The 22,915-nt window shown below is 47.5% G+C and overlaps 1 protein-coding gene across 4 annotated transcripts in view; it reads left to right on the top strand.

Moving 5' to 3' along the window:
- The first annotated feature begins 1,548 nt into the window (after positions 1 to 1,548).
- The window catches only part of LOC140734551 (triacylglycerol hydrolase DDHD2-like), a 45,949-nt gene continuing 24,582 nt past the window's right edge, over positions 1,549 to 22,915 (top strand). Inside the window, exons 1-7 of one of the 4 annotated variants that reach the window (XM_073058691.1) lie at positions 1,549 to 2,199; positions 2,572 to 2,756; positions 12,735 to 13,110; positions 14,690 to 14,900; positions 16,532 to 16,722; positions 20,916 to 21,005; positions 22,083 to 22,293. In XM_073058691.1, coding sequence (XP_072914792.1) covers positions 12,763 to 13,110; positions 14,690 to 14,900; positions 16,532 to 16,722; positions 20,916 to 21,005; positions 22,083 to 22,293 — 1,051 coding nt within the window. In that variant the 5' untranslated portion in view covers positions 1,549 to 2,199; positions 2,572 to 2,756; positions 12,735 to 12,762. Of the gene's footprint in view, positions 2,200 to 2,571; positions 2,757 to 10,319; positions 10,441 to 12,734; positions 13,111 to 13,632; positions 13,700 to 14,689; positions 14,901 to 16,531; positions 16,723 to 20,915; positions 21,006 to 22,082; positions 22,294 to 22,915 lie in introns of those variants that run through there. The other 3 variants (XM_073058681.1, XM_073058698.1, XM_073058707.1) reach the window with 3 other exon arrangements.

Here is a 22,915-nt window from a genome sequence, read left to right as displayed (position 1 = left end):
AAATGCGATTAAACGGTTAAGCTTTATAATTCTTACTTCCACTCTATGGTTAGTAAAGAATCGAGAGGGGATGAAAGGGCGCAATCTGTTGCGCAGTGCTGGAGCTCACTGATAAGTCAATTGTTCACCATCAACCTCCTCCGATCGTCTTCGGACCCTCGCTCAGAGTCCACCCTGTCCAGCGGTCTACCAACTCTCTCCATTAGGGTCTTCTCTCCTCGGTAAAAGACGGCGAAAGTCTCTTTTCCAGCTCCCAAGAAAGAACAACAGCACTCCTCAGCCCGTTATCTCTAGTCATAACCCAAACGTTGCTGCTACAGAGAAACTATTACATCAGCGAAACCTTACCGCATTTTACACTTTGATAATAACTATACCTTGAATCACCAAACTCTAAATCCTGGGAGACAATGCATCCCTCTGCAACTGGATCCTTGACTTCCTGACCAACAGTCCTGCTGTCAGTAAGGATAGGGAGAAATGCCTCCTCCACAATTATTCTAGACCTTGATGCTCCTCAAGGATTGTCCTCAGCCCCCTACTCTATGCCCTGTACGTTCATGACTGCATGGCCAGGTTCTGCTCCACCTCCATTTCCAAGTTTGCAGATGGTTCCACCAAAGTGGGCCATACCTCAAGTAATGATGAATTGGAGGAGATGAGTGAGCTTGGTGCCATGGTATCATGACAACAACCTTTCCCTCAATGCTGACAAAAGGGTGGTTATTCATTAGTAAGGGGGGCAGTGAATGTGTTCCTGTCTGCAGGGTTGAGAACTTTTTAGAAGCTAACATCACCGTTAACCTATCCTAACTCAAACCGTAGAGAAGAGAGCTCATTAACGCCTGCAGGAGGGTAAAGACATTAGCAATGTCTAGTCCACCTGCCTATTTCTATCGATGCTCCACAGCTAGCATTCTATCCAGACGTTTGGTTATGGCAACTGTTCTGGACGTGACCACAAGAGACGGCAAAGAGTTGCGGAAACAACGGAAACCGGCCTCCCCTCAATGGACCCTCGCTGCCTCAGTAAAGCAGCCAGCATAATCAAAGACCCCACCCAACATGGACATTCTCTCTTCTCCCACCAGGCATCGCGTACCACCGGGCTCGAGGTGAGCTTCTATCCCGCTGTTTTTCGGACTCTCGAACAGACCTTTTGTACTTTAAGAGGGACTCTCGACCTCACGATCTTCCTCATTATGACCTTATTGTGTTTTTGCACTGCTCTTTCTCTGTAGGTTTTGCACTTTACTCTGCATTGTTTTTGCTTTACTTTGCTCAACTTCAATGCACTGTGTATTGATTTGATCTGCAGACAGACAGAGCGTCTTGGCCCATGTAACAATAATAAACCAATACCCTCATTATTCTTCATTTGTACTGTTTATTTATTTTTTAATTTGTAGTGATTTTATGCTTTTGCACTGTACTGTTGCCGCCAAACATATTTTACGTCATATAAAACGGCGGTAATAAATCAGGATCTGACCACTAATTGATCATGCATTCCCTTCTGCCGTCAGTCACCAAAGACAGCTGGGGTATTTTCCGCCTTTATCCTCAATTCAGCCAGTTCCAGTAGGGGGCGGTCTTGGACGAAGAGTGCCGCTCCCGGTCACAGCTTCCTCGTTAGTAATATAAACCCAGTAGGGAACAAACATTTGCATCGGCGCAATCTGCCTGATTAGGGAGATAATACAAAGAGCTACATTTGACAAATCCCATCCACGAGCTGACGCCGCTTGACCTTTGCTCTCGTTGACGTTTTTGTTTATTAAGGACTTTGGAGTGGAACGAATGCGGTTAGAGATCTTCAAGGGAAACAAAAGCGATGCGAAAGAGAAACGTTGGAGAAGGCGCTGGTGGAAGAGCGGCGATGAAGAGGAGGAGGAGGAGGGACGAATGAGACCGCTTAGTGCGCGTCTCCCAGAGCCGGGCAGTGCCTAACTCGGCTGCAGGCCTCTGCTGCAGGTTAATTCCGCTCTGCAAGCGGTACGCGTTTGGAATCTTGACCTGCGAGTTTGTATTAACGTTCCATTTCGGAAGTAACGTTTCGAATTTGCAACATTTTGTTGCAGCCACTGCGCTGCCCGGGAAAGACTTTTAAAAAAACACACCGGGACTTCAATCGTCATTGTATTCAGTCGTCACTGGAACCAAGGCTCGCAGTTAATTATTCTTCGGCCGCCGTTTCATGTGAGTAACTCTGATACTCACATAATAGTTCTTTACGGATTCAGTTGTAGGTAGTTGAAGAATCCCCCACTCCCCAAAGACTCTCCGGTACGGGAGGGGCGTGCTCGTTGTTTGAAGTGCTAAGGAGTCGTTCAGTTGAGGCCCTGTGTTTGTTTTCCCAGTTAGACTTATTTTGGAGGATGTCGGGGACGTTTTCCATGTTTACTCCCTTCAATTAGCATCAACAAAAAAGAAAAGATGATCTGATTACAGTTGGTACCGGAGCTTGTTGAGTCTGAAGCAACCCTGAAGAACAAGTGCCTCATTATTTGCAAATGTGTATTAGTAACACTGCCTTCCTAGTTATGAATACTGTACCACTTTCCTACGCAGGGCTTCCTCTCATTTGCTAGTGTACAAATGGCATGGTGGGACGTTTACAGCGAGGAATGCACTGTGACTCATAGTGCGCGTGACAGACAGTTCCCCCACCCTTGTCCCACCTTCTAGCACCTGCTCTATACTCCTGCAGCTTTCAACGGGGTAAAGGAATTTTTGCCTCCAGTATCGTTTAAGAGGTGAGTTCTATTGCCCCCCCCCCACCCCCACTGAGAGTGACTTTTCCTCTTCCCTTTCAATCCTTCTGCCAATTCAATCAAATCTGCGCCCGTGGGTTTTCTGGGGGCGATGCGCAGGGAAGGAATGTTGTTTGTCGCGTGTAGTGATGGTTTGGGTGTGAATGTAGGTGGCCTGGTTAGAAACTTTCTGGGTGGTGCATAATTGTTAGTATAGTAGACTCTGACGAGGGTTGTTTAAGATTACAGCAGGATATATCTCAACTGAGGAAAATGGGCCAAGTACTCGCCCATGGAGGTCAAGGTCCTGTATTTTGGGATGTTGAACCAGGACAGCACCTGTGTAGTAAATAGCAGAGGCCTGGAAGGTTTGGTAGAACAGAGGGGCCTTGGGGTACATGAATGTAATTCCCTAAAAGCTGTGACAGAGAGAAAAGCATGTTTGGAACACTTGCTGACAACGTTAGGATATTACAATGGGTTCCAGTTAATTGGGGCACATTGGGACCTGTATACTTCTGCTCAAATTAAGCGACTGCTCCAATTAGTTGATTTTTCATGGAAAAAGTAAAAAGGTATTTAAGAAAAAAAGAGCCTACCATTTAACTGAGTAACAAATTATGTATTTAAATGAACACAGAACTAATTTAAAAAGTACCAATACTACAGTTCTATAAACTGTTTTAGTTCCTACTGGTTACTGACGGAGGAATTCATCCAGCCTACACTGCCATTTTCTTTTGATTGACTATAAATGAACAAATTCAGTACAGACACCTCGTGCAGATGATAATGGTCTGCCTTCATACAATCCTGTCAACGATTACATCCTCCAAATCTCCATTTTTCATTTCAACATTCAAGATGATTGTCAAAATTCTTTGTAGTTCCTAGCTTGTCGAAGTGGTGAAATAGTTTCATTTTCACTCCTGCCGGTTTTTGGCACCTCCAAGCCTGGTTGCTTGAAGTAAAACAGTTGAGTAAAACAGTTCTGAATTGTCTTAATCAAATGCTGCTTTCTTGGCAGCTGTCTGTCAAAAATCGCTGGTTTTTGAACAAAAACGCATGCAACTGACACTTTTTAAAAACTGTTCATTCTAAGCACAGTGTAGCATCTAATGGCTATACAAATACACATGACTGACTCAAGTTAGAACTGGCAGCATTCTCCTGTCCCAATTGAGAGGCGTGTGTCCCAAATAAATGAAGAGAATCATGGCTATTTTCTGGATTAGTTTTTGTGTTTTAAGAGTTGTCCCAAATAATGTGGCTGGCCCAATTAACCGGAAACCAATGTACTAGACACTGGTGAGGCCATATTTGTGTACAGTTTTGTTCACCTTGTCATTAAACTACAAAGAGTACAGGAGTGATTTGTTAGTCCATGTCTCTACACTCTCTCAAATGTTTCTCTGTTACCACAATACCAGCAAAACCCCTTTCCTCCAATTTTGGAAAGCGCTTGTTTTGTAACTTCTAGTTTGACTGAACGATGACCAACTCAAGGTATTGGCTGTTTGAATCTTCACACTTTCACAGGTGTTCTGCTATCTTTTGTTATAATTGCAGATGAATGTTTTGTTCAGACATATCTACTGAAAACAGTTTAAAACCTCCCCGGGTCCTCAAATGAGACCAGTTGCGATATGAAATAACTTTTCTCTGCACAAGCCACACTCCGCGTTCTCAGCGTGCACAAGTAATTTGAGTTGATGTCCATTTGAGCCTGTACCCTTCTTGGGTGCAAAGAAGGTGAAAAGAGGGTGGGGGTGGGGAAGCTACACACACACAATGCTGGAGGATTTCAGTAGGGTTGGGCAACATCTATGGAAAAGAATAGACGGTTGATGTTTCAGGCCGAGACCCTCCTTCGGGGCTGGAAAGGAAGCTAGGAAGATTCCAGAACAGATAGGTGGAGGGGAAGGAGAATTCCTAAAGGTGAGTAGGAAAGGCAAAGGGCTGGAGAGGAAGGAATCTGATAGGAGAAGAGAATGGACCATAGGAGAATGGGAAGGAGGAGAGGACCCAGGAGGAGGTGGTAGGAGATGAGAAGAGGCAAGAGGTCAAAATGAGGAATAGAAGAAGGGGAGGGGAGGGAATTTATTTTACTGGAAGGAGAAATTGATATTCGTGCCATCAGTTGGTACTCAGATGGAGTACAAGGTGTTGCTCCTCCACCCTCATCGTGGAACGAGAGGGGGCCATGGGCTGACATGTCGGAATGTGGATGAGGATTGCAATTGAAATGTTTGGCCACCGGGAAGTTCCTCTTGGTTGAGGGAGCAAAGTTGCTGATTGGACAGAACATTCGGGGCTCGACAGCAGCCTGATGGAACCCAGGGAAAGCTGTTGTGAGAGTAAACCCTGCCCAGTGTGCGGCATTGTACTCAATTGTGCAGACAAAGCGTATTGTTCTGAACGACACGGCCTGTGAAGAACAGCCTGATGAAGCGGGCTTTGTAAATGTAATTTTTTCTGTCTTGGCCTGGTAATCAGGACTGCTGTTTCTGAAGTGGCAGCCTTTGCTGTAAGCAGGGGATTGGTGCTGAGAAATCTCCCAGCATTGTGATGAGGGTAAAGGTCAACAGGAAGCGGTGGACAGGCCAGTCCGTCACAGGAAAGCCCCACCCACCGTTGAGCATATTTACATGGAGCATTGCCACAAGACAGCGGGATTCATCACGTAGGCCCCTGACCATCCAGGCCATGCTCGCTTCTCACTGTTGCCATCTCGCAAAGCATCAAGCTCCACACCACAAAGTTCAGGAAGAGTTATCGCCCTTCAGCCACTAAGCTCCTAAAGCAGTGTGGTAACTTCACTCACCAGAGCTCTGAAATTATTCCACATCAGGAAGGAGGTACAGAAGCCTGAAGGCACACACTCAGTGATTCAGGAACAGCTCCTTCCCCTTTGCTGTCCGATTTCTGAACTGACATTGAACCCGTGATCACGACCACAATTTTTCAATATTTTTTCAGTTTTGTACTGTTCTTAATCTAACTATTTAATATACATCTAAATTTGTTACTTTTTTTTCTGTCTATATTATCATGCATTGCATTGAACTGCTGCTGCTAAGTTAACAAATTTCATGTCACATGCCGGTGATGATAAATCTGATTCTGAACTTGCAGGCTCACTTTCAGGGGCTGTACAACCAATGTTCAGAATCAGGTTTAATATCACTGGCATATGCCATGAAATTTGTTGTTTTTATGGTAGCAGCACAATGGAATACATAATTGGAAAAAAATGTAAATTACAATAAACATATTAGATAAGTAGTGCAAGAATAGATATTTTTTAAAGTGAGGTAGTGTTCATGGGTTCAGTGCCCATTTAGAAATCTGATGGCCGAGGGGAAGAAGCTGTTTCAAATCATTGAGTGTGTGCCTTCAGGCTTCTGTCACTCCCTGATGGTAGCAGTGAGAACGAGCCATGACCTGGGTGCTGGGGGTCCTTAATGATGGATGCTGCCTTTTTGAGGGATCTCTCCTTGAAGATGTTCTGGAGGCGAGTGTCCAAGATCTCAGTATTCAATACTCACGAGTTCTCAGTATTATTATTTTTATTTTATTTGCTCAGTTCTTTTGCCTGCTGGTTGTTTGTCAGTCTTTAGTGTTTTTCATAAATTCTATTGTATTTCCTGTAAATGCCTGCAGGAATCTCAAAGTAGATTGTATTTCGATAATAAGTTTACTTGGGCTTTGAAGGAGCTGCAAGATTACTTTCAGTGATGTTGAGTCAGAAAAGCCACTTAGTAGCTTGCTGTCCTTCTGTGGGATCTTTTGCGTCCCCCTGTGGGACAAGAAGTGCCCGAGTTTGCATCTCCAGCTATGCAGTTCTCCCTTGGGGATCCTAGACACGTGTGCCCGAGTCTGCAGAGTGAGGCTTGAGCCAGGAGGTACTGGTTAAAGGGGAGAAGTCTACTCACTGATGTTAATATCAAGTTGGAGGAGCAACTTGATATTAGTTCATATCTCGTATCCCTCATATCCCGCTTGGGTAGCCTCCCATCTGATGGCATGAACAGTGATTTCTCATAATTGCTACCCATCTCCATTCCTCATTCTGGTTACCCTCTTGCCCTTTCTCTCCCATCTACCACCTCCCTCTGATTACACTCCTCACCTTTGTTCCATGGTCACCTAACTAGATTCCGTCCTCTTCAGCCCTTTACCCCTTCCGCCCCACCTTTCTTTGCAGTTCTGATGAAGGGTGTCAGTTCAAAATGTTTATTCCGTTCCATAGATGCTGCCTGATTTGCTGAGTTCCTCCAGCATTGTGTGTTGTTAATATCAGTTGAAGGATAAATTGCTGCCTGGGGTGATTGAACATTGCACTGAAGCTTGCAGTCCCCAAATTCTGTTTGCTACATAACCGTACCAGCTACAGCTCGCTGGCTGGAAGGTGCTTTGTGAAGTGCTGAAAATAGTGGGAAAGCAATTCCTCACCTTCTCTGGGCTGGACTTGCGGCAGAAATAGTGATGCCTCCTTGAGCTGGCACATGGTGATCTCAACACGCATCACCAACAAAAAGTAGGGGCAGACTCCTTTTGTCTAAAGGTGCAGCCTTACACAGAACGATGGTTTGCTGCTTCAGGCTCTAAGAGAAAGGCAGTTGCTTGAGAGGGGACTGGGGGGAACTGTACATTCAGTGGCCACTTCATTAGGTACTCCTGAACCTCTAATCAGCCAATCATGTGGCAGCAACTCAGTACATAGAAGCATGCAGATATGGTCAAGAGGTTCAGTTGTTCTGACCAAATATCAGAATGGGGGAAGAAATGTGATCTTGACTCTGGAATGATTGCTGAAGGCAGATGGGCTGGTTTTTAAGTATCTCGGAAACTGCTGATCTCCTGGGATTTTCGAGCACGACAGCCTCCGGAGTTCACAGCGAATCGCTCTGGAAGCAAAAAACATCCAGTCAGCATCCCAGCGTGAGTGAAAGTGCCTTGTTAATGAGAGAGGTCAGGGGAGAATGGCCAGACTAGTTCAAGCTGAGGGGAAGGTGACAGTAACTCAAATAACCACGTGTGACAACAGTGGCGTGCGGAAGAGCACCTCTGGATGGACAACATGTCGAACCTTGAAGTGGATGGGCTACACCGGGTTCCACTGCTGTACCTAATGTTGGGCTTGAAATTCTGCCCTGTGTTCTTTTAGGAAGAGAGACAACTAACACCGGAATATAGCAAAACGTGGCTTTATTGCAGAATTCGTAACTGGCACAGCGAATCCACGGAGTCGCTGGAGAAGGCGTTCTGTCTTCCCCTTACAATCTGCTCTTATTTATACCCCTTTTCCCCCCAGCACAACCCCCCGTTACATATTAGGTAATATCGGGCACTTGTGTCCATCTTATTGGCCCGCAGCCATATGCTCACGAGTTACCTGTTTCTTTTGTTTACTGAATCGCGTGACACTGTTAGTTTCGGTGTAGCGGGGTCCCCAGTTTCGCTCCCCCTCGCTCGCATTCCAGCTTCCTAACATGATGTGCGTTACGTGAGCCACTCCTGACCTGTAATGGCGGTCCCGAATTAACCCCAATACTAATTAACCCCAACACTGATGAAGTGGCTAGTGAGTGTAGAGCCCAGCCTTTTGGAATCGGCGTGTTAGAATTTAGACAACACAGCTGAGAAGTGGCAAAATAGCAAACTAAATCCCAGCAGTTCAAGAAAGATTGCTATTATACAACATCCTTGATAGATCAAGCCATTGAAATACATCAGTGAGGGTAAATTCACGCCTCATGTTTACATCTGCTGTGGAACATGGAAACTGGCCGCTAACCTTTGCACGGGACGTTTTGGCAACTAGCAGTGTGAGGAAATTTGACGTTGATCGGATGATAACTGTTGGCCAAGAGTTGACCTAATTGATGCAGTAGAGCAGGTGATCAAAAACAAAACTAATCTTGATGGCACTGGAACCAGTTTACATATCTGTACTGAGGTCTTTGGGCTCTCTGTTAATTAGGAGCTTTGTCAACAGCATTGCAGCTGATACTCTGACAGAACAGTGTTGTGTTGAGTTGCATGCCTTGGAACAATTTTCTCCTGGAAGGTCTGCCTGACGTCTTTGATTTGCCCAACCTGTTAGACAAACAAATAGTTGGTTTCCCTGTAATCATTCTGGCAGCTACTTTGCAATATATATTCTCTAGTATCAGCCTCCTCTGATAATGGAAATTAACCTGCAATGTTGTACACTCAATTAAGTCTTTCCAGTTGGTTTGTTACAAACAATTTCCTTTCTTGATCTGCCAAGCGGAAACCATGATATCCTTGTACATCTCTTCTGCGCTCTCCTTAGTACTGCCTCGTCTTTCCCGTGATGTCGTGATCTCAGCGTTGTACAAGACTTCAGAAGTAACCTAACTAATGTTGTAATCCCGCTGTCATGTATAATGTCCCTCAGCTGATTGGGCAAATATCTGATGTGCCATGTCAACTTGAGGACTTCGTCATTCGGTAAGATCTTGACTTGGGTGCCTGGCTTAAACCATCGATCGATCTTGGGCCAGTGACTCTGCCTCAGTACAGTGGTAACGAATGCCAGAGGTTTACCTCCCTTTGGAGGGGAGGGAGAAACTTCTCATTCTGGTCATCTCACTATAGGAAGGATGTTGAGGCTTTGGAGAGGGTGCAGAAGAGGTTTACCAGGATGCTGCCTGGTTTAGAGTGCTGTCATGAGAGGCTGGGTAACCTTGGGCTGTTTTCTCTGGAGCATCGGAGGTGGAGGGGAGATCTCATAGAGCTTTACAAGATTAGGAGAGGCATGGATGTAGAGAGGGCAGAGTATCTAGAGGGCATGCATTGAAAGTGAGAGGGGGCAGGTTCAAGGGGGATGTGAGGGGTAAGATTTATACTCAGAGTGGTGGATGCCTGGAATGCATTGCCTGGCATGGTGGTAGAGGCAAATTTATTACAGGCTTTCAGGAGACATTTGGATAGGCACATGGATGTAAGGAAAACGGAGGGATGTGGACATGGTGTAGGTCGGTGTGATTAGAGCTTGGGTGTTGTTGATTTGCTTGTCAGCTGGTTCGGCCTAACTGTTGGCTGACTGGCCTGTTCCTGTGCTGTACTCTTCTATTTCTATCCTGAAACTCTCAGTTGCTTCACTTTCACCCCCTCAAAGGGCTCATTCTTGCCAGTGTCTGCCCTGCTGGGTAGATGTGTATCGGTATCTCTTGTCTTGGTACAAAATTCCAATCCGCCTTCCCATTCCGACATGTCAGTCCACGGTTTTGTCTGCTGGTGTGATGAGGCCACTCTTGGGTGGGGGGAGCGTCACCTCATGTTCTTTCTGGGTAGCCTTCAACCTGACGGCGTGAACAGTGATCTCTCTAACTTCTGGTAACTTCTTTCCCCTGTCCATTTTCTCTTTATTTTTCATTCCCCATTCTGACTCCTCTCTTACCCATTTTCTCCTCACCTGCCTATCATTTCCTTCTGGTGCCCCTCCTCCTTTCCCTATGATATTCCTCTGCCCTTCAGCCCTTACCTTTTCTGCCTATTGCCTCCCAGTTTCTCACCATCCCTCCTCCTCCACCCACCTGTTTTCACCTGTACCCTGCCAGGCTGCCCACCTTCCCTTCATCCGGCCTCTTGTGGCTATTCTGAATGACTTGCTGCAAATCACAGTGATGCTTCCTCGGGAAGAACATATCAACAGGTAATTGATATTGTCCGTTCCAATATGTTTTGGAGGGGACTTGATGAGTTGGGCAGAGAGGAACAATTTCCCCCGGCAGCCGGTATTGGATGAAGCGAAGGGGTTGGGGGTGGAATGTTGTTAGTCTTAATAGAGGGAAAAAAAATTAGAGCTAGAAATTTCAGGTGTGAAATGAGGAAAAAGAGGCACACGAGAGTACAGATGCTGGGATTTGGAGCAACAAACGATCTGCTGGAGGAATCGGGGGTAGGGGATGGTGGAGAGGAGGAATTGCCAATGTTCCGGGTTTAAACATAGAAAACCTACAGCACAATACAGGCCCTTCGGCCTACAAAGTTGTGCCGAACATGTCCGTACCTTAGAAATTACTAGACTTCCCCATAGCCTTCTATTTTTCTAAGCTCCATGTACCTGTCCAGGAGTCTCTTAGAATACCCTATTGTATCCACCTCCACCACCATTGCCAGCAGCCCATTCCACATACTCGCCACTCTCCGAGTTAAAAATAAAATGACCCCTGACATCTCCTCTGTACCTACTCCCCAGCACCTTAAACCTGTGTCCTCTTGTGGCAACCATTTCAGCTCTGGGGGAAAAAGCCTCTGACTATCCACACAATCAATGCCTCTCATCATCTTGTACATCTCTATCAGGTCACCTCTCATCCTCTGCTGTTCCAAGGAGAAAAGGTCGCGTTCACTCAACCTATTCTCATAAGGCATGCTCCCCAATCCAGGCAACATCCTTGTAAATCTCCTCTGCACCCTTTCTACAGCTTCCGCAGTTTTCCTGTAGTGAGATGACCAGAACTGAGCACAGTACTCCAAGTGGGGTCTGACCAGGGACCTATATAGCTGCAACATTACCGCTCAGCTCCTAAACTCAATTCCATGATTGATGAAGTTCAATACACCATATGCCTCCTGAACCACAGAGTCAACCTCTGCAGGAGCTTTGAGTGTCCTTTGGACTTGGAACCCAAGATCCCTCTGATCCTCCATTCTGCAAAGAGTCTTATCATTCTGCAATCATATTTGACCTACCAAAAAGCCCTGCATCAGTAAGTATGTGAGGGAACCTTCCACCCATGGAGACAACAGAAATTTGTAATTTGCTTCTGGAGTGGCCATTAATGCTGGGTTGGTGGTTTTAAGTTGCAGTGTGGTGGATTTCTGTGAACCTGGCGTACGCTTGGGTACCTCCTGTGCCTAATAAAGTAGACACTGAGGGTATGCTCGTGATCTTCTGCTGCCGTAGCCCATCCACTTCAGAGCTCAACGTGCTGTGTGTTCAGAGATGCTCTTCTGCACACCACTGTTGTGACACGTGGTTATTCGAATCACTGCCGGCTTGAACTCGTCTGGCCTCCCTCATTGACAAGACATTTCCCCCCACAGAACTGCTGCTTGCTGGATGTTTTCACACCATTGTCTGTATATAAACACTAGAGACTGTTGTGCATTTTTTTTTTAAAAACCCAGAAGATCCACATTTCTGAGATACCCAGACCACCCCATCTGGCACCAACAATCATTTAAAGGTCAAAGTCAATTAGATCACAACTCCATGGAATTTAGAAAGATGATAGGGGATCTGATTGAAACATATAAGATTATTAAGGGATTGGACACACTAGATTCAGGAAACATGTTCCCGATGTTGGGGGAGTCCAGAACCAGAGGCCACAGTTAAAGAATAAGGGGTAGGCCATTTAGAACGGAGTTGAGGAAAAACTTTTTCACCTAGAGAGTTGTGGATCTGTGGAATGCTCTGCCTCAAGGCAGTGGAGGCCAATTCTCTGGGATGCTTTTGAGAGAGAGATAGAGCTCTTAAAGATAGTGGAGTCGAGGGGTATGGGGAGAAGGCAGGAATGGGGTACTGATTGTGGATGATCAGCCATGATCACAGTGAATGGCGGTGCTGGCTCGGAGGGCAGAATGGCCTACTCCTGCACCTATTGTCTATTCAAATGTTTGGTCTGAAGAACAACTGAAGCTCTTGACGGTGTCTGCATGCTTTTATGCATTGAGTTGCTGCCGCGTGATTGGCTGATCAGAGATTTGCCTTGACGAGCTGGTGTACCTAATAAAGTGTATCTAGGGAGGAAATGGGTAATGCATTGGGTCAGGTCCCAACTTGATTACAATGAAGAGTGAGTTGGACTTGAGGGCTTTTTGCTCCCATGACAGATAGATCCTTTACTGATCCCAAAGGAATGTAGCATTAGAGTGTCATAGTAGGTGGTGGTAGTGAAATTGTGTATTGAACAGCCACTGACCTGTTGTTTCCTCCAGGGCTGTGTAAGCTCCTCTGCCTCGAGAAATGGCTGGGACGCCTGCTCCTGTTGTTCCTGCTGATGTTGAGCAACCAAGTACAGGCAGCGTTCTGGCCAATGGTCTGTGTACAGCGCCAACGGGATCGTTGCCACTGAGAACTGATGACCAGGCACCATCCTCAGCTCCAACGCTTTCACGGCCGGAGCCCGTAGGACACGGCTGCCACCCATCTGCCCTCGGCCAGGGGCCTGCAGGTCAGGAAGCCGGTCGGGCTATCGGCTCCACGACTTGGGGAGATCAGGAGGTCAGCTGTGGCGAGCAGCGGGCTCACGGTGCGGGCGGTCCTCGTTCTGACCGCCAGCACCACACTCCCGACACCGCTCCGTTACACCAGGTGAGTCTTGCCTCGTCCCAGAGCTAGAGTTTGGTTCAGTAGGACAGCCAAATTTTATTTGGAAAAAATCCAAAACACAAGGTGCCGATCGGAAATAAAAACCAAGAGTGCTAGAAAGACTCGGCGGGTTGGGCAGCGTCTGCGGGGAGAGGAGCGGAGTGGAGGATCCAAGGCCAGAACTGGGTGAAGAGTTAAACACTGAAAAACTGACTGTCTCTTTCTCCACTGATGCTATCTGTCCAGCTGAGTTGCCAGCGATCAAAATTGCGAGGCAGAATATCCTCTGCACAAAGCCATGAAATCCCAAACAAGTCTATGCTTTTCCAAGTGTAGCACGTCCAATCCCTAAGACTCTTCTCCAATAAATGCCCCTACCACTGCTGACCTATAATTTGCTGGTTTGACCCTATTGCCCTTAAACAGAGGAACATCACTGACCCTAGGGACCTTGCCTATGGCTAAAGGGGATACAAAGTAGCCAGTGGCCAAACATTTTAATTCCCATTCCCATTCCCATTCCAGGATGAGGCAGTCCTCAGAGTGGAGGAGCAGCATCTTGTATTTCGTCTGGGAGCCCTCCAACCTGATGGTATGAATACTAATTTCTCCTTCCAGTAAAAATAATCCCCCCTCCCCCATTCCCTACTCTTACCTCTTCTCCCCTGCCTATTACCTCCCCCTATGTCCCCTCCTCCTTGCTTTTCTCCTCTGGTCCACTCTCCTCTCCTATCAGATTCCCTCCTCACCAGCCCTTTCCCTTTCCCACCCACCTGGCTTCACCTGTCATTTTCCAGCTAGCCTCGTTCCTCTCCCTTGACCTTTTTAGTCAGGCATCTTCCCCCTTCCTTCTCAGTCCTGAAAATGGGCCTCAGCCTGAAACACCGACTGTTTACTCTTTTCTTGAGATGCTGCCTGACCTGCTGAGTTCCTCCAGCATTTTGTGTGTGTGTGTCTTTACAAACTCACATCCAGCTTGATGACATGAGCATTGAATTATCAAACTTGCGGTAATTTCTAACCCAACCCCCACCCCCCCATGACTTTCTTTTTCTATTCCCCCATTCTGGTTTCCCTCTCACCCCTTCTCCTCACCTACCCATTGCCTCCCTCTGATGCTCCTCCTCCCTGTATCCCATGGTCCAGTGTGCTCTCCTATCAGATTCCTCCTCCTTTATCTCATCCACCTATCTCCTTCCAGCTTCTTACTTCATCGACCCTTACCTGGTCTCAGCCTATCACCTGCCAGCTTACACTCCTTTCCCCCCCCCCCCCCCCACCTTATTTTGGTTTCTGCCCCATTCCTCATGTAGGGTATCAGCCCAAAATGTCCCTCCATGGATGCTGAGTTCCCCCAGCATTTTGTGCTTGTGCATGTTGCTAGGAATACTGAAGGAACCTGATGATGCTTGGTGACTGACGGTTCAGACCAGGATCAGAGTTACAGGGACTGAAATGTGTGGGTGTGTCACCCGATGGTACGGCCTGGGCCCCGAGGAAACGGCCAGAGATTTCCGTTACTGTGGACTATACTGAGGCGGATTATGAAAATGGCTCTGTTTACTTCTCTGGAATGTTTCAGGATGCGCCAGGAACAATGGATCAGGGAGAGGGGCTGCCTGATTGCCCAGTACCTACAAGTCAAGGAGAGACAGCCAAGGAGGACCCGCTGTTGAGCCCTTACGAACTGGTGCAGCCTCATTGGTTCCACTGCAAGTTGGAAGACTCCAGGGCCGTGTGGATCCCCTTCAGTAAACTAGACTCCCTCGTTCTGGAGGAGAAGTATCGCTCTGGTGGGTACCTGGCGAGTAAAGCTGGAAACATACAGATTGGGACAGGCCCTTCTGCCCATTAACTCTATGCTGACCATTGGGCATCCATTCAACCCTATCCTACGTAATTCACCCCCTCCGTGCCAACCACATTCTCATCAATTCCCTTCAGATTCTCCCACCATGAGGGGCAAATTTACAGTGGCTGTTGACTCCACCTTGGGATGTGAGAGGAAACCAGGGTCACCTGGGGTGAAACCCATGCGGTCACAAGGAGAGCGTGCAGACTCCACTTGGTCAGCAGCTGAGGTCAGGAATGAGCCCGGGTTTCTGTCACCGTGAGGCAGCGACTGGGCCACTTGCAGACCCAGCTCGGCAAGGTTAACCTCGATGGAAGTTTGTTGACTGACTCGGGGGATGCAGAGATCTGTTCGGGGAGGAATTGTGAGACCGTGCATTTGCATCTGATTTTTAGTTTGGGCTGCAGCAATTGCATTTGTATGACACCATGTAAGAAGCTGTTCGATCAAGCGACCAAAAGCTTGATCAGAGATAGAAGTCGAAAGAGTAAAATGGTGGGGAAAATTCCAGAGCTTGGAGCCTTGTTAATCACTGGAACAGCTCCCTGTGGGGAGGGGGGGGGGGTGGAATTCAATCAGAGTAAGAGCAGAAGTCCCAATGAAGCGGCTGGGTGCTAAAATCCAACAGTTTATTTCTCTGCATAGATGCTGCCTGACTTGCTGAGTATCTCCAGCATTTTGTGTGTGCTGAGTGAGACCAGAGTGTTCCAATCAGAATCAGGTTTATTGTCACGTACAGTATATCATGAAATCAGTTTTGCTGAATCAGTACAGTGTAATATATAAAATATACTATAAATTACAATAGGAAATGGATATTAAACAATCCAATGAGAGAGCAAAAATAGTGAGGTTACGTTCATGGGTTCATTGTCCATTCAGAAATCTGATGGCGGAAGGGAAGGAAACGTTGAGTGTCTTCAGGCTCCTGACCTCCTCTCCGATGGCAGTAATGAGAAAACGGTTATGTCATGGGTGGTGGGAGTCCTTAGTGATGGATGCAGCCTTTTTCAAGAGTCACCTTTTGAAGGAGTCCTCTGGTGGGAAGGCTAGCGCCCGTGATGAAACTGGCTGAGTTTACGCCCCTCTGCAGCTTTTTCTGACCCTGTGCAATGGCCCCCCCACACCAGACAGTGATTCAGTCGGTCAGAATGCTCTCCGTGGTACACCTGCTGAAATTTGTTAGCGTCTTTGGTGATATACCGAATCTGCTCGAACTCCCAATGAAGTATATCTGCTGGCGGGCCTTCACACATTTGTCAGTTAAGCTGTCAGCCCGCGCAGCTTTGGGATGCGGGAGGCAACAGGAACTTCTGGCAAATTCCATGGGGGTCACAGGGCGAACATGAAGTCTCCACACGGGCAGTGCCAGGGGTCACGGTTGAACCTGGTTCTCTGGTACTGAGAGGCAGCAGCTCTACCCACTGTAGAGTGGCGTGGGGATGGAATGGGCACGTGGTTATCCCGTGCTCCTTGGTTTGAAAGGGCAGATCTGAACATGAATGGCATTGAAAATGAATACAAGGGGGAGCAGTTCCTCTCGAATGGCTTCTCTCTCTCTCTCTCTTGCAGCATCAGACTCGGACGACGTGGTTGTGGCAACGGATGGTGGGCGTTACGACGTGTTCCTCGCCCGGCGCTCCAGGCACGCGGTGTACTGGCAGGAGACTCCCAGCAAAGTGCGGAGGTGCACGTGGTTCTATAAGGGCGAGAAGGACAGCAGGTTTAATCCCTACACCGAGGAGTTCAGCGAGCAGATCGAGGTACAGTGCTGTAAGCTGGGATCTGTCTTTAACCACCCCTTTCCTCCTTCTCAGCAGTCAGGGGAGATACCAGTGTTGGATGGTCTATCACTGGCTGGTTGTTGGCATTCCTGTCCTGCTGTCCTTTCCCCTTCCACTGGCAGGAACAGCTCGTCTGAACTCATCCGGGACCCTGCCACCACTCGCCCGAACTCATCCGGGACCCTGCCCCCACTCGCCCGAACTCATCCGGGACCCTGCCCCCACTCGCCCGAACTCATCCGGGACCCTGCCCCCACTCGCCTGCATTGGAGGGCTTCACTTGCTGAGGAGAGAGTGGGGTGGCTGCGTTATGTCCCAGAGGAACTTGAGGTCACCCCTCACTCCTTATTGAGACTTTGAATGATGAGGGGCATGGCAGAGTGGACGGTCAGAGCCTTTTTCCTAGGGCAGGAGGGCCTTGAAGTAAAAGACATCGGTTTAAGTGAGATCCGAGGGGTAGGTTTTTCCACACAGAGGGTGGTGAATCAACTTCCAAGGAGTAGTGGAGGCAGATAAAATGACAATGCTTGAAAAGGTATTTTCATAGGAAAGGCTCAGAGGGATCTGGGCCTAATGTTTGAAAAGGTATTTGGAGAGATATTTGTAGAGGAAGGGTGCAGGGGAAATGGGCCTATTGGAGGCAAATGGGATTTGTGTAATAGGCATCATTGTCAGATAGGAGGTGGCCACCGAGGGTGCAGAAACAGGAGCTAAGGCAGGCTGAAGGAATTGCCCCACCAGGTGAGCCCATAGGTGTTTCCAAATAGTTGGACAGCAGATTATTGGAGGCTTGCTGTATAATCCAGACACGTCCTCCCGGCTCATGTTCTCTGACCCAGCCAATAGAGCAGAGTCACTGAAATACGTTCTGACAACTTGGGCCCTGGAGGGATGTAGGCCTAGCAGCACGTCTGTTCCTCTGCGCTCTTCCCAAATGCTTGAACTCTGACCTCCAACATCAATAGTGGGGCCAAGGTAGCGTGGTGGTTAGCGTGATGCTGTTACAGCTCGGCGCACCGGAGTTCAGTTCTGACACCGTGTGTAAGAGGTTTGGATGTCCTCGTGAGCGTGTGGGCTCCCTCCCGGTGCTCCTGTTCCCTCCCAGTTTCCAAGGACTTTACAGTTAGTAGGTTAATTGCAGACTGTCCTGTGGTTGGGGTCGACCGTGGATGTTGCACGCGGAAGTCTATGCGATGCGCGAGCCGGGGCAGAGTGTTGTGGAGAGCGAGCTGTTGCCTGTGTAGCGGCTGCCCCTCTCCACACAGCTGACGAAGCCAAAGGAACGGCAAGTTCCGATGAAGTTCGGCACCAGCGGAGTTGCCCGTCAGTGTTGAATTCAGCGTGGGATTGCCTTGGGGACTCCGGAGCTTCCCCTTCCCCAGATGAGCTGTCAGTCACGGCTTTCGAGCTTCATCTGCCCAGACTGACTGCTTTTGCTCCTCCTGTCAGTAGAAGCGATTCTGCCAGGCTGAGTAGCTAAGCCACACGTGGATAGACAAGATAGAGGCAGGAAAGTTGTTTCCACTGGTAGTTGAGACTAGAACTAGGGGACACAGCCTCCAGATTCAGGGGAGTAGATTTAGGACCGAGATGAGGAACTGCGTTTCCCAGAGGGTGGTGAATCTGTGGAATTCTCTGCCCAGTGAAACAGTGGAGGCTACCTCAGTAAATATACTTAATACAAGGTTGTATAGGTTTTTGCATAGTAGGGGTATTGAGGGTTAAAGGGAAGGGGCAGGTAGGTGGCAATGAGTCCATGGCCAGATCCGTCATGATCTTTTGAATGGCAGAACAGGCTCGAAATGGCCTACTCCTGCTCCTATTTCTTGTGTTCTTATAAAGGCCAGGAGCTGGACTTGGTAGTCAGAGGCTATTTGAGGCACGTGCCACTGGGGCATTCAATAGGTACAGGGAATTTATCCTCACTACCACCCCCAGGCTGTAACAAACTTAAGGAACCGTGATTAGGCCAGGGTTAAATAGATGGGTGGCTGGGCAGCACAGCTCGTTAGGTTGGAAGGGCCTGTATCGTTGCCTTGTTTCACAAGTCGGTCCTTGTTTTGTGACTCTCATGAATATTCCAATTATTTTTGCCCTTTCTGTCGCAATGAAAGTAGATGGTGTTAAAGGAATTAAATCTGTGTTAAACAAATGGCCGAGAGCTGTGTTGAGAATTGCTTCAGCGGAACAAGGTGAGGCTGTTGACTAAATAGATGTTTTCTGGTATGGGATCGCCAATACCCATGAATGGAAAAGCCTACGATAAGTAATGGATGAAACCCAGTCCGTCACAAAAACATCTTCCACGTCGTTGGGCATATCTCCAAGGAGTGCTGCCAGTGTCCTTCACCGAAACCTCCCACCATCCAGGCCCTGCTCTCGCCTTGCTGTTGCTGTTTCCTCCACCCACCGGGAAGGAGGTACAGGAACCTCGGGTCCCTCCAGGACCAGGTTCAGGAACAGTTATTTCCCTTCAGCCATCCGGCTGCTGAACCAGTGTGGATAACTTCACTCACCTCAACTCTGAACTGATTGCACAGCCTGTGGTCTCGACAATGATGTTCTCAGTATTATTTATTTCTGTATTTGCACAGTTTTCCTTTTGCACATTAGTTGTTGCTCTCTGTTTGTGTGTGGATTTCCATTGTATTTCTGTGTATCTATTGTGAATGCCCACAAGAAACGGAATCTCTGGTTAGTACATGGTGTCATTTATGTACAGGTGGCCCCCGCTTTTCGAACGTTCCCTTTACGACAGCTCGCTGTTGTAAACGACCTACTTTAGTACCTGTTCTCAAGAACCACAGGGTTTTTGCTTTTACGAAAGAAACAGGACGCCTGCTTTATACCTGTGTTGACCCCACAAAAGACTACAATGACCGTAAAGCCTTGTGCGGTCAGTTGTTCGCGTATGCGTGTATGTGCACATGAATGTCCGTGTTTTTCCCTCTCTCCCCCTCTCTCCCCCTCTCTCCCCCTCTCTCCCCCTCTCTCCCCCTCTCTCCCCCTCTCTCCCCCTCTCTCCCCCTCTCTCCCCCTCTCTCCCCCTCTCTCCCCCTCTCTCCCCCTCTCTCCCCCTCTCTCCCCCTCTCTCCCCCTCTCTCCCCCTCTCTCCCCCTCTCTCCCCCTCTCTCCCCCTCTCTCCCCCTCTCTCCCCCTCTCTCCCCCTCTCTCCATGTTATTTCGTAGGTTCTTCTTTTAGGTCTGGGAACGCTCAAAATATTTCCCCTATAAATTAATGGTAATTCTTCGCTTTACAACATTTTGGTTTTCAAACGGTTTCATAGGAACGCTCTCCCTTCGGATTGTGGGGGAAAGCTGTACTGTGATATATTTATTTTGAACATCTTACCCTGAAGAAATTTCTCTAGGTGCCAGCATCGACTCGATGGGCTGAATAGGCACCCCACACTGAAATTATTTCAATAAATGGTTTGTTCTTTATTAAGGTTTGGAATTGGGCAGAGCTGGGACAGAAATTGGCTCTGTTTCCGTGTTAATAAACATTAGACTCCACACTTGGGATCAATGACCTTTGCTGTTTCTTTCTTTCCGTACATGAAGCACTGCTCATTGATTGCCCACGACTGGGTGGTTTGTACAGCCAGGCATGGATCAGATCAGGTCCAGATCGATTACAGTAGTTTCAAGCTGATACAACAGTTGAGCGGCTTCAAGATTGATACGAGCATCTTAACACAAGACCTTTAATTAACTGCAGTTCATTGTTTAGTTGCCTTGGAGGGATTTGCACGTCCCTCTCCACAGATCTGAGAACTGCAGCTCGACAGCCAGAGTCCTCGGGTCTAAATCTGGATTTTAAAATAATAATCCCAGTAAAATAACTGGTAATCTCTGCTTTACATAAATATGGAACTTAAAGGCTAATGGTGCCAAACTAGCAGATTGTTAGAAACACCCAGCTGGCTCACTGATTTAATTTGGGAAAGCAATCTCCTGTTCTGTGGTGTGGACTCCAGATCTGAGCCAACACTCTGTGAAATGGCTCAGCAAGGCTTTGTGTCCTGGAGCAAATTGGAGATGGGCAATAAATACTGGTCAAGCCAGTAACATCCATATTCTGTAAGCAGTTCACTTTATTTTAAAGAATGTGCTGTTTGAGAACAAGATTCCTCTGTCCCTGCTTGATGGAAATTCTTGACTCTCCACAGAAAATGTACGAATTGTGTGTGGTAACTAACGAATGGAGCCAGAGGGTGGAATTCCCCACAGGAGAAGTCATTATCCTGCACAATCCAAAGGTGACTGCGTGGGGGCAACGTGTGCTCTGATTTCACAGAATATTCACGAGACTTTTGAATGCTTTGTGGGTGAGGCAGGTTTTGGGGACTTGTGAAACCCATTGCTCTTGGCTGACTCTAGTAAGTGCAGAAAACACCTGTATTTATATAGCAACTTCAATGCAGTGAGGCTGTCCAAGTGAAGTTCATTGTTTTATGTACGAATGCGATGTAAAACTTGCAGCTTCACAGACTTGTAGATTCAGGCATTTCATGAGGGCTCTGAAGCACAGTTTAATGAGCTTGATAAGATTTTAAGGCATGTGGTCATAAACTTGGTCAAGGATGTCAGGACTTCTTGAAGGGAAAGGCAGAGGGGGAGAAAGGGGAAAAAATGGGAGAGGTTTCAGGAGGGAATTCGGAACTTCAGATTTGGTTAGTTGAAGCAATGGCCCTCGAGTGGGGTGAAATTAAAATCAGGGATGTTCTGATGAGTCTTGGCCCAAAACATCAACTGTACTCTTCTGCATAGATGCTGTCTGGTCTCCTGAGTTCCTCCAGCATTTTGTGTGTGTGTGTTGCTTTGATTTCCAACATCTGCAGATTTTTCTCGTTTGGGATGTTCTAAACTCCAGGATTGTAGAACAAGCGATGTTTTTAAGCATAGGGGGAGATTGGAAATAGAAAGGGCAATCTATGTCAAGTATGTATGCTGTATTCCAATCTATCTCAATTATGGACACTATCTTGGCATTGAAATCTGAGTCGGGACATTGTATCCACATTCTTCAAAGCTGCCTATGTTTAACAACATTGGAACAGGACTCCAGAGATAACTCTGTGAGGTAAAGCGTTCTTATTTCATTCACAACAGAGGAAGTGGGGGGGAGGGAGGTTGTCTTAGTTAATGGTCAATCCAGAAGCTATAACCTTCAGCAATGTAGCACTCCCATTAAGCCCCAAGCTCCTGAGCTTTGACCAGCTCCTGCCTTGGGTGTTGTAATAGGAGTGTGTTAACTATGTCTTGATGAACTGTCTCATGTCTCTACTACCCAACTGTGTGTTTTCTCTCTCTCTCCTCTGGTGGCCTTTCCTCAGTTGATGATACATTTCCAGCCATCGGGGTCATTGGACGAGTGGGGAACTCCCTCCACCGAGCAGAGTAAGCCGTGGGTCGTGAAAAGAGGCACAGAGCAGACCTACACGGACATCTTCGCCGGGGAACCCGTGAAGGTGGATCACCTGGTCTTCATGGTGCACGGAATCGGACCGGCCTGTGACATTCGATTCCGCAGCATCATTCAGTGCGGTGAGCCTTCTCCTATTGCCCTGGATCTGCCAGCCTTCGCCGTCTGCCTTTTCACGCTGGCTGTCTTCCCCTCTGTCCTGACCCCCAACACACGGATCTCTGTTTCTGTCCATAGAAGCTGCCAGAGTTCCTGCAGATTCCAGCATCTACATTCTCTTGTCTCAAGTTTTTTTCCGTGTTGTGTAGTTAAAGCTTGTTGGATGCAGCTCCTTTCTTCTGGAAAGGCAACTAGTGTTTTAACCTGACGCATGGTTATACTGATTGTCCCAGGATGAGACATTCTGGGATGAGCAGGAGTGCCTTCTGGCTAAAACTTTGGGAAGATCAAAGTCATTGTCTTCTTTCCCATAGCCAGCTCAGTTCAGTGACCCCTGACCCCTGGTTTGTGTCTGAAGCTGAAGACATTCTCCTTGATTGTCCCTTCAATATTTGAACTGCAACATAATTCTATAACGTTCAGTCACGGCTCTTCAAAAAGATAGTAATAGACAGTTGCCTGAAGAATAGAAGACTACATGATCTAGAAATTGAATTAGAAAGCACTGGAAATGCTTAGCAGGTCAGGCAAATTGTAATGCATGTCAGAGTCGTAGAGCACTACAGCAGAGAAACCGGCCCTTCA

The sequence above is a fragment of the Hemitrygon akajei genome, chromosome 1, assembly GCF_048418815.1.
Source record: "Hemitrygon akajei chromosome 1, sHemAka1.3, whole genome shotgun sequence".
Lineage (NCBI taxonomy): Eukaryota > Metazoa > Chordata > Chondrichthyes > Myliobatiformes > Dasyatidae > Hemitrygon > Hemitrygon akajei.
This window is presented reverse-complemented; position numbering and strand designations above follow the sequence as displayed.